An 11,912-nucleotide genomic window follows, 5' to 3' on the forward strand; every position below is an offset into this window, starting at 1 on the left:
ACTCCTTTCGCCTTCCCTGGGCCTCAGCTCAGCAGAGAACAGGACTACAGAGTTGGGTTGGAATGAGACCACACACCATTTACTAGGATGACTGGTTGCAAGGAATGATCAGGCACAGAGCTACCTGTATCCATGCACATGTGTGCTTTATAGTCATTCATATCCATAACAGACTCAGAGACAATGGATGTATGAACTCACAGATGTTAGCAAGAAGTTAAGTTAGTGAAATAGTTGATGTGTTGATGTTGACTGAATCATGAATGAGCAGATATCAGGAGCCATCAGTAACAGTGACATCCTTCTTAAGGAATTGTAGACAACAGAATTTGCTTAGAAGGACAAAATCTAAGGATCTATCCAATTTGCTGAGACTAACTGGCACACAGAGTGACTTGTCCCCTGGGGGCAGAGAGAAGCTGATTTCCTCCTAGATTTGCAGTTCTTTCAGGATCCAAAGGCAGGACTTTTCCTCTGGAACGTGCTCTGCTCTATATAAACACTCTAAAGTCTTCCAAAACTATCCAACCACACTGGAGATAAACTCTACATGTTTAAAAAGTGACAGTCTTTCACACACAGTACCTAGATCTTAGTTTCAAAATATCATTCTCCACTGGTATTCAGGGCTTGCTCCTTGGAGAAAGGGCTGATTCTAGGACCGGAGGGGAAAGATTCCTGGAAAAATGAGTCTGCAGCATCTTTTTGCATAAGAAAATAAGGAGTTGTTTAAAGAACCATAGGGGCATGTCAAAACTAGGAGCCAGAAGAGGCTCTAAAGGCCAAATCTGGAATAATTTCTGCATCTAAATAAATAATGACAGTAATTGGATGTCAGCCACAGAATAAAACAAGTTCTCATGAGTCCGTACAATGCAAGTTAAGCATGTAAATGGAAGAGAACTTACGAATATAGATGAAATTATGGTATTGAAAGGCCATAGATGGGAGAGAAAGACTGACAAGGAGGAGATATTTACATAGTCTCAAATGATCTCCCCACAAATTATTTATTCATTACAAAGAAAAATAGTAACAAAGAAAGAAAAAAGTGGTCTCTCAATTATTGACCTCCAGGTGACATGAACCCTCTACATGCCACATTTTTCCTGTGCATGTATGCCTCTGATAAAGTCTAATTTCTGAACTAAGCACGCTACAACTAAAAATAGAACCACACATACTGGAATAAAATCATCAGCATCACTACTCTAGCAGTTTGGGGCCATTATTAAGTAAAATAAGGGTTACTTGAACACAAGTGCTGTGATAACTGTGACAGCTGATCTAATAATTGAGAGTTCCTAAGTAACAAGAGGTGGGTGGCATCTATAGCATGGATATGTGAGAATAGTGATGATTCATGTCCCAGGCAGGACAGAGCAGGATGGTGCAAGATCACATCATTCGTACTACTAAAAATGGTGCACGATTTTAAAATTTGTGAATTGTTCCCTTCTGGAATTTTCTATTTATTACTTTTAAGACCATGATTGACCATGAGTAACTAAAACTGGGAAGAGAAACCATGGATAAGGGTCTCCCAAACTATGCTTTTATTGTTTGAGTTCACAAATGGTTAAATTCTTCTTTTGCTTAAATTTCATCTTTCTGTAGGTCATCTATTAAGAAATAATAGGGTGAAATTCATTTATGATAGCTCTAAGAATATCTCCAATGATGGCAAATCCTTGGATAAAAAATATATAAGTATAAAAAAAATACTTTGGTCAAATGCCTAAGACAGCTCCTTTTATTCAGGCTCTGTCTGGAAACTTCTTCCCTCCAGAAGCCAGTACAGAATAGGCTAATGCTGGCGCACATCAGGGACATAACAGGAGCAGACCTCCTATGGCTTCAATTAGGAGACGGAGCTCTGCAGTACATCAGGCAAAGACGGGGTCATTCCAGCGTGCACCTGAACTGTGTTCTCTTTCACATGAGGATGACGCTGGTCTTTGTTACTCCCCTTTTGTTGTCTGCGTACGAACCAGAAACGCTGCTCTCCACGATGGGGATGGTTATCAACCTAAGGCAGGATGCCAGAGTCTGCGAGGGCAGATAGGGTGAACAGGATGCCTAGGTAACGCTGGTTCAGCAGGGCTCTCAGCCACCTGGTTGTGTGACAGACGCACCAGCACTGCCGAGACTGGACCGGCACCTCTGAGACCGCATGCAGACATTAAAATGCACACCCACAAACAGCCATCCCAGACCTCTAATCTGACTTTATGACCAAACTGTAATTACATTACAGCAATTACTTGAATATTACATTTTTATTACTGTTATGTCATTATGTCTACTAGGAAAAATATATGCCTACTTTAACCAATAAAATTCTTAATGACTCAGTTAAGCTGTGTCTACATGAAACCCCTGACTTAAACATTTTAGTCAAAATAAATTTTAGGGTCTGGGGGAAGAAGAGGGTTAACCTCCATCTATATGAGTGCCCCAAAAGCAAGAAAAATTCCATTTGTAGATGTATTTCTAGAGGTTAAAACATTCCAGCCAAGGCTAATCAGAATGTTATGATGGTTATGGTTAAGAACTGAATTTATAAAGCCATCAATTCTTTATCTTCTGTTGATTGGTTCCAGCTATTAACAAAAAGTAGAGTTAGGAACTCGGGAAGGGTCTGTGTCTCCATCCTCCATGTACACAGAGGCAGCTTTTTTGTACCTCCAACTGGGCTCAACTGTGAAAAGATTCTTACAGACTATGTAGGGCAGGCCAAGTTTTTGTTGTGTTTTGTCTTGTTAAAGCCAGGGATTTATTTGGAACTCATTAAGGACACTCCTCATAAAGTTACTTCTGTTTTGTACTGATATTTTTAATCATTATATTTTGCTTCATTACTCTTTTAAGGTAGTGTAGTGTTTCGTCTGTATGCCAGGAGTTCTAGAACTTCCCTTGCTAACAAATCCCAGGCTGTCAGCCTCAGTGCATTTCTTGTCAGGACCTCCGACCCTTGTCACCTCCCAGCTTAGCCCAAATCCTGGTGTTCCTTTCCCAAAATGGGCAGGCCCAGACAAGCATAGAATACTGTCTCAAAAATAATTCTATTCTTTGGGAGCCAAAACGCAGAATCTCGAATTTTGAGGACTTATCATATGAGCTGAAATGAGTAAAAACATCTAGAGTTATTCACTTTTGAAATTTTTTTCCATATTTTATATCTGTATTTTAGCTTGGAATGTTCTATGCAATAAGCAAACACTTCCCCACAAGAAAATGAAATGAAGTGGCTTCCAGGTTTTGCTTCCCCTAGATAAACCATGCCCAAGACTGGGTTTTTTTTGCTTCATTTTCTAAAAATCCTTTTAACAAATATGTGTTCTGTATATAACGTGAAATCCAGGGCTGAATTCTAAACCCCATGCATCTGCTGGACATGCACGCTGTTAGACATTCACGACTGCCTACAAATGTGAAAAGCATCACCATGTCTATTTTTAACATTGTTTTGGCAAGACCGTCAATGTGGGGGAAAAATCCTATAGAATCTTAATGAGACGACTGAATGATTCTTTGAAATGTGGTTGTGATTCCCTGGCTTATTAAGTGATGAAGTCATGGTGCTGAGCAGCAAGAAACAGGGTAGTGGCTCATTTGCCAGAGAGCCAGAGAGACTCATGGGAAAGGGGACCTGTACAGCTCCACAGGGCTGTACCCACCCTGCAGCAGGGCACAGCACACATCCCTACCAGGACACACTGCTATCCTTGGCTTGTATCTCTGCACACCAACATCCTGGGAGGGCGCAGTGTTTGCATATTTGTTGCACAATGTCATCTGCACGTGGCCTTTTTTCTGCCAATCACCCACAGCTCCCTTATACCAAAGAACCACTTTGTTTCGGGTGTTGGAGAATAACGCTCTCCTCCAATTCACCTGCGTCCCAACAGCACTCAGTTAGCAAGAGGCAGAAGTTCAAAGAAGCCTGGCAGGTCAGGAGGATGCATTCAAGTCTAAAGAAGGAGGCCTTTGATTTTGATGTTTGAGTAAAATGTCCAAACTGCATTTTGTGCTCACCAGTGGGTGGTGGGGGACAGTCGCCTTCAATTGCAGCATGTGACATTTCATCGTGCCCTGCCACTGTCCCCCAGTAATCTTCAAACTTCCTTGCCATCCAGTTTGACTCCCACTTGTCCTGTGGGCACATGCCCTGCAGGAATGAGGTGAGAGCTGTTTGGTTACAGCAGGTGGGACTGGACAGGGCTGTGCTGACAGTGCCCAGCACAAAGGCACAGACTGGGGCCACGGCGGGGCTGGCTTCCAGCCTGAGTTCCAGTCAGCAAGCCTCCTGTGCTGGCGCTGGTGCCGTCAGCCATCATCACTCGGTACGAGTGTTGCTAGTTTCTTTACCTTTTCTGTAATTCTTCACCTTTCCTGTAATTCTTCTGTCCTAGGAGGATATCTGTCCACTTGTACAGAGTTGCATGGGTGCTCACAGGAGCCTGCCTTAGCCCTGGAGGACGTGGGACACAGTGTGCTCGAGGGGCGGATCAGCAACAGTGAATGAAGTCACTGCTTCTCTGGAAAAACTGCTACAGAATGAGTTCTTTGACCCTAGACAGCAAACTTGGAACCTTTCAAAGTTCCAGGATCAGCCCCAGCTCAGGAGGAACCATCTCTAGCCAACCAGCTGCACCAGGAACTGCAGTGTCCTGTTCTGTCCAAAGTAGGGACACCGATGGAAACGGAATGTGAGGGCAGCCTAGCTGCTCTTTGGTCCTCTGTAAAGTCACATAGTCACTGAAGTGTAGAACGGGAGGCCCTCTAAGACACACTCCTCACTTTCCAAGGTGGGCACAGGCACTCAGGGCTGGGCCTCACTAACCCCAGACAAGGTGTTTTCTCCACTGCAGGAGCCCGCCTCTCCCTCCACACCTATTCTTCTCTACCCTGATGCTCTGCATCTTTGCGGGGATGGGGGATCTGACTTCTGGGTATGGACCTACCGGTGTGCCACTTTCTTTCAACAATTCTTTGTGAAAGACCATTAATAACTTAGTGATGTCCACCACCTGCACAGAATGGCCTGACGCCTGGAATTCTCTTTGTCCACCATCCATGATTGCCACAGGCTTCCAAAGGAATTTAGAGTCATCAGCCTGCCATTTCAGCCTACGCCCTGCTCCAGTTCCAACATGCCGTCATGATGCCCATCCTCACTAGTGCCCAGAGAGATTGCATTTCTGTCCTGGGTTCCTGGGGGCCCTTTCAAGTCTACTGAAGTGGCGCAAGGACCCATCCTATCACTCCCCTGCACCCTTTCAAGACACTCACTTCCCTGCCCCTTCATCCTCTGGCTAAGATCCATCTTCAGCTAGGTGGGGGAGGTCTGCTGGCACCAATCTCCTAAAGACCCTGCAGAGAAGCCCACCAGTTCCACTCAGCAGAGCAGACTCCCACCTAGAGCCCTGATTAGCACACTCCTTGGACAGTGATTAGGACCAGTGCTCATCTTCCATGAAGATGACTCTAGACTGTTCAGCTGTTCCAACTCCAGCACCACACATTACTCGATGTCTTCCTTCTGCCCACCAGCCCCCACTGAAGCCCAGGACATGTCTCGGCTGAGGTTACACTGGAAATGGCATGGTGTTTGAGCCCACCCTTGGAAGTTTGTCTTTGCAGGACAGGCAAATTTGGCAAATCTCTAAGGATGAGAATTCTAATTTCAAACTGACATTTATGATGCTGCACATTAATAACTCAGTGATGTCCACTAAAAGAATTCACTTACTGTTACAATAACTTATGCTTTTATAAACCTCACTGACTTCCTCTTAGAGATTGCCTCTCATACACTATTACATTATTCTGAACCCCAAGACTACCTAAGACATGACCAAGACACTAGTTGATGTGTTGCCACATCCTCCTGCCCAAGAATATGGCCCAGGGAAGAGCCCTCAGGACTGGCAGCCATATTGCTCCTCTTGGTGACCAATTACATGTGCTGCTGCTATTATCCAAGATATTTACTTTACCCTTAACGATTAATGCTGGCTAATTAATTTTTGGCAAAATCCTCCACAAGCTCTATTATCAGTTAGTTACCGCTCCCTAATAAACATTCCCAAATTCAATAGCTTAAACCAAAAAGCATTTATTATTACTGATGAATTCAGAGATCCTTCATTCTTGGCTGGACACTATCATCTGCTTGGAGTCAGGTAGCTCTTTCTGGTTAAGATGGCTATGGCTAAGAAAACAGGGCTTTTCTCCATATGGTCTCACCCTCAGCCTGGGCTTATGCACATAGAGTTGGAAAGATTTCATGAGAAAGGAAGCACACTAAGTCTCTTGAGCCCTAGGCTCAGAACTGGTGCAGTGTCACATCTGCCATATTCTCTTGGCCAAACCACCAGGACTGTCTAGGTTCAAGAGGTAGGAAAGTAGGCTCTACTTCATTGAGAACTACAAAGTGTGGATATTATTGCAATGGATCTACCAATAATCCCAGCCCTACTGTGTTGGTCAGCTTCTTATTGTTGTGACCAAAATACCCGACAAGAACAACTTAGAGGACAAAAAGCTTATGTGGGGCTCACAGTTTCAGCATTTCAGCCCATGGTTGGATGACCCCATGGCCCTGAGCCTGAGGTAAGGCGTAATGGAGTGGCGGAGGAGAGCTACTCAGCTCCTAGCAGGGAGAAAGGGCGTGTGCAAGGAGCTGGGGACAAGATATAATCCCCAAGGGCACATCCACTTTCCTGCCACACCCACCTTCCTACAGAGACACTCAGTAGTGCATTCAAATTATGAGTCCATCACATGGATCCATTCGCTGATGAGGTCACAGTCTCATAATCGAACCACCTCTGAACATTCCTGCGTTGAGTAACATGCTTTTGGGGGGCATTAAGGATCTAAGCCATAATACCTATCTTGGAACTTTTGTCTATTTCCATGGTCACACTTCAGTCTAGCTACATATCCCAGCCTCGGACCTGTCACTCAAACTTCGAGTCTGTCTCCTCATTTCTGGTGTCTTCTTGACATCTCCAGGTTGTTGGGTTTCTTCCCAGGACTCCAGCCCTCAACCAGGTTTTATGGCCCAGCTGGTGCCCTGACGCCCTCTTTGAAAGTGCTGCGAACCATTTACATGCAACCAGAGGCCTGAGAGTTTAATGAGAAACTTGACCTGGGAGCTCCTGCTGCTGGAGTGACTGGGTGGCAGCTCAGTGCCTGCTAAAGTGTTGCTTCCCCCGGGGCCTCACAGGAGGGTTGTAAAAGCTTGCAGTTCTGATCGTTGGAGTGGAGGGGGATGCCTGCCGCGGCCTCCTGTACTTTCTTCCTGGCACTGTCTGTTTTCCTGAAGTCCCCCTACTAAAGGCTGCGTGTTCAAGACCAGTGGTGTCAAAAGAGGCCGGGTGTGGTGTAAAGACAGGTCACTCCCTTGACCTGGGCGACAGTGCCCAGCTACCCAATTCCACTCGGGAGTCTTGAAGAGTGCTCGTGGTCAGATGAGGACCCACCCCCAAGTCCCCCTTTGCCCTTCTTTTGCCAAAAGCAGGTCTTGGGTAGCAAAACTCTATCTTTTGGGAGTCTGGAAACTGCTGTGTTTTCTGCTCCTAACAGCTGAGTTAGTGTGGCCCCTTGTGAGAAGGAAAAGTGACTCTCTGAGATTTGGTCAAGACTTGTCTCAAGATCTGCCAAGTGATGACACCTGGCAGGTCAGGACAGAGGCCCCAGCCACTCACTCTGCCTGCTGCTAACAGGAGGTCAGGGGGGGTGGGGGGCGAGGGCTGCTTTTTTATTTGGTGTTTCCTTGGGGGTTATAAAAAACAAACAAACAAAATAGCTTGACACTTGATAAATAGGTCATTTACAGCAATCTGAGATGAAGAGCTCCTGAGCTCTTGCTTCTCCCCAATTAGCCCCGCGTGCAGCAGACTGTGCTAACGCAGCACTGAGCCCTGCCAAACACCTTCTCAGGTTTTTTCCCCTCTGCATTTTGCTAATCCCTGCATGAAACATAATCGCAGAGAAAGTTCAAGGTTGGACAACGGGAAGGAACTCGGCGTTGGCTCCCACCCAGTGGAAATAACATGCCATGGGACGGAGCAGGCAGGAGTAAGGATGTTAAACAAACACGCTCGCTCCAGCCTCCGCAGCAGCGGCAGGCGCCTTCTGCAGAAGCCCTGCATTTCCTCAGGTTGTTCATTCTGCTCCAAAGTTTCATCACCTGAGATACATTTTGCAAAAGAGAAACAGGCAGAGGAGTCAACCAGCAAAAATTCCAACCAGGAAAAGAATGGAAAGGGAATTAAGTCATTTATTCCCCTCTAGGGCAAAATAAAAGCAACAAAGGTATTATATATAATAAATAGAGAATTATATGTAATAATTAAACTCTAGCAACTTGCAACCCTCATTCTTTTTCACTTTTTCTCAAACCAGAGGAAAATACTTCTCCCTATTGTGGTTTCAGGTTAAGATTTCTGAATTAGAAGTCCCAGGTTTCGACTGCCTCCTGTTGTCTGTGTTCTGCTGATGGGTGGGAAAGGAAGACAGAGAATGGAACAGGACTTTGTACAGTGGAAAGACAAAGGGGAAAGATGTTCAAAGTTACTTAAAATATCACATATGTCTAAAATATACACATATATATATTTAAATCTAATCTAATCTCACAACAATCTTGAGGTTGATGCCATCATTCCTGTTTTTTAGATGAAAATCTGAGGTGTCCAGGGGTTGAAGACCACACAGACTGAACCGCCAAGGGGACTGGAGATCCCCCATGGTTCTCCCAGACAGAGACGGGCTCAGAACCTTGAGAGAGGCAATTCTACCTGTTAAAAACAGCAGTGCATCTCTCTACTCTCTGCTGGCTAAAAGGCAAATGAACAACAGAAGATGGTCAAAGTTCTAGACATTTCCCTGAGGGATTCAGAAAGTGCTCAGTGGTGATCTTGGCATCTCTGCCAGTCCTGGTGGAGAAAACTCTGGTGACGCAGGTTTGTGAACTAGGTTTGCCTGCAGGCGTGGCATAAATTTGTGCTGAAACCAAACCTGGGCCAGGCCTCCCCATGACAGTTGATCCAGCGCTCATGAAATCAGATATGACAACAAGGAGCAACACTAGCATTTTTGCTGGTCCTAGAATGGAGAGGGTGAAATGGCGGCCCTTGTAACAGCAGCTCCCGGAAGGGACCCGCATGGCTTTCTTCACCTGCTCGGTCTTCTCTTTTCTCTTAGATAGAAACTGCTCTCTGGGACTGAGGCCGTGAAACCTCAGGCCCCAGCACTGGCTCCAGAAGCTGTCAGAAGCGTCTGAAGCTTGGCAGTCACCCCATTGCTCTCAGATCATCCAGGACTCCTGTTCACAGAACCCTCCATGTTCCAGGTTGTGTGCCACACGGTGACAATGCACGGAGGAGGCAGGATCTCAGTGTTTTCTCACCAAGTAGAGGGAAGCTTGCTCTGTGTGGAGTCACTATTAAGTGTGTAATTCTCTCACCCTGAACTCCCAGTTTCCTGAGACCTGGAGGTGACAGGATGGAGGGAGAAGCTCACAGGCCTCGCGCCCTTGTTCCGATTCCAGTTCTAGCTCTCTACTCTTGGGCCTACTGCTTGACTTCTATGAGCCCTGATTGCCTCATCCATGAAATCCAAGTGATAATCCCACCTAGCAGGATTTGGGACAATGCCAGTTAATCCAACTGGCACAGCTCCAGTGGGCTCCATTGTTACCCCACGTTCAGTTTTCATAACACATCTCTATCTCCTATTTATTCTGAAGGTTTCTTTTTTTCCACAATAATTAATCATAAAACACCAGATATTCTCCTTACCCCCTGGTGTTTGGTTGTTTTCTGTTCTTTATTTGCTGGTTTCCTCCAGTAAAGTATTTTGCCTCCCTCCTGGGTAACTGGCCAACTTCTTAGAGAGCCTTTGGGTGAAGGGAGCGCACTTCTAATGAAATGCCATGGGAGAAGCGTGGAGTGAAGGACCACACACCGTCTGTTCAGAGAGTCTTTTACAGCACGAAGAGCTTCCTCAAATACTGCTTCAATTCATCCCTTAACGACCCTAACAGGTAGTCAAGAGGGAGGCTGTCAGCCCATTTTACAATGGAGGAAACTAAGGTTCACAGACTGTATGTCTTTCCTGGGGACAGTCAATAGCAGTGAAGCCAGACCTCTAAGTCTGACTCTCCATCAATGCACCTTCTCCCGCAGGGAACCTCTTCTGGGAGAAGTTCTTTCTTATTGCAAATCAAAGGCAGGAGGTTCTTCAACTCTCCCTAAGGGCATAGGAGTGGATGGCTGATTGACCCAGGCCCGCCCTGATGCCCACATTTGCTGAAAAGCTCTCACCACAGCTTCCTTTTCCAGGAGCACAGGGAGTTGGGGCCTCTGTTAGAGTTGAATTAATCCAAGTCTAGAGTCATTGGCAGTCTAGGATCGTGTCTCGCAGCCCAGCCTCTCAAGCTTCCATGTGTTACTCCATGTGAACATGAGTAATGACCCTGTGTGAGCCTTGGTCTCCTCGCCTGTTAATTGGAATGACGAAGCCAGTTTCCTACTGCTGGGGTGTGGTGTATGAAAGCACCTTCCAGACTGAAGGTAGGTGTATTCGATGCCACCAGTTACTCCAGTGAAGGGGATTAGCAGTGATGGGGATTAGAGGCCCCTCCACTAAAAAGCGTTGGGGATAATAAACAACACATAATAGACAAGATGCAGTCCAGTAGTAATAACTGCCCTGGCATATGATTTAACATATAAATGAATATTTAAGGATTATTCAAACAAGAAGAAATCACCCTAACCTTGTATCGAGACATTGATAGAGCCACAGACAAAAGAAATACTCCCCGTCACTCTGAAACGTGGTATTTTGATTATAAAATCCCTGATAAGATTATCAGGACAAAAACAGCCACAAAGAAATCTTTAACTGCATTGAGAAGTCTTATTGTAATCTTAAATTCACACTGGAAAATCAACATGAATTCTCAATTCTTTTTCCCTTAAAATACAGTGTTTGCTAGTTCTGTTTACTAAAGAGGCTTACAAGCTGACGGCCCGGTAGCATAAGCTCCCAGGTGGTGATCTCTAAATGTCATTTTTGTATACAAAGAAAGCAACTGTTCTTGGAGAAATGGTTGATTCCAAGTCTAAAACAAGAAAGATACAAGATGAGCCTGAGCTATCTTGTACCAGGACTCGGGCCTTGCATCAGAGGGCTGTTACTAGGATAATATGACCTAATATATACTAGCGCTTTTTTGGGGGTGGGGGCACAGGTACCAGGGATTGAACTCAGGGGTACTCAAGCACTGAGCCACACCCCCAGCCCTAGTTTGTATTTTATTTAGGGACAGGGTCTCACTGAGTTGCTTAGTGCCTCACTGTTCCTGAGGTTGGCGTTGAACTCAAGATCCTCAGCCTCCTGAGCTGCTAGGATTAAAGGCATGTGCCATTTTGCCCAGCTATACTAGCGCTTCCAAACAGAAGTGCTTACATATCACCCTGGTCATTGTCATCATGTCCACTTTCACTAGAAAGGACTCCTAGTATTTTCTTACCTGGAGATCACTAATGGCCCCCAGTGCTCTAGATTCACTGTTGGTGTATTCCTGCTTCCCTTCGTATATCCATGTTTTTGACAGAGGACATACTGTGTGCTAAGAACTGTGCTAGGTGCTGGGGATAAAGTAGGGAGAAAAGACAGCCACCATTCTTCCCTCAAGGAGTCCAAGGTGCAGCAGATACCCACCGAACCATCCGGGTTATGGCGTTAGGGATGTGCTCAGTGTTGGGAGGGAGAGGACCAACCTATCAAAGGCCAACTTTAATGCATCTTCTTATTAAAACAGGATGTAGAAGTCTACCTGAGGGGCTCCCATTGGCCTACAACAGAAAAACTGAATGTCAAAAAGATTG

General features: G+C 45.5%; 1 protein-coding gene across 2 annotated transcripts in view; it reads left to right on the top strand.

Annotated features, from left to right (window-relative positions):
- The window catches only part of SUPT3H (SPT3 homolog, SAGA and STAGA complex component), a 499,594-nt gene extending 489,132 nt beyond the window's left edge, over positions 1–10,462 (top strand). The window contains exon 12 of one of the 2 annotated variants that reach the window (XM_079147704.1): positions 8,692–10,462. In XM_079147704.1, coding sequence (XP_079003830.1) covers positions 8,692–8,703 — 12 coding nt within the window. In that variant the 3' untranslated portion in view covers positions 8,704–10,462. Of the gene's footprint in view, positions 1–4,415; positions 4,583–8,691 lie in introns of those variants that run through there. The other variant, XM_079147700.1, reaches the window with a different exon arrangement.
- Positions 10,463–11,912: the final 1,450 nt, after the last annotated feature.

The sequence above is a fragment of the Sciurus vulgaris genome, assembly GCF_902686455.1.
Source record: "Sciurus vulgaris genome assembly, chromosome: 7".
Classification (NCBI taxonomy): Eukaryota; Metazoa; Chordata; class Mammalia; order Rodentia; family Sciuridae; genus Sciurus; species Sciurus vulgaris.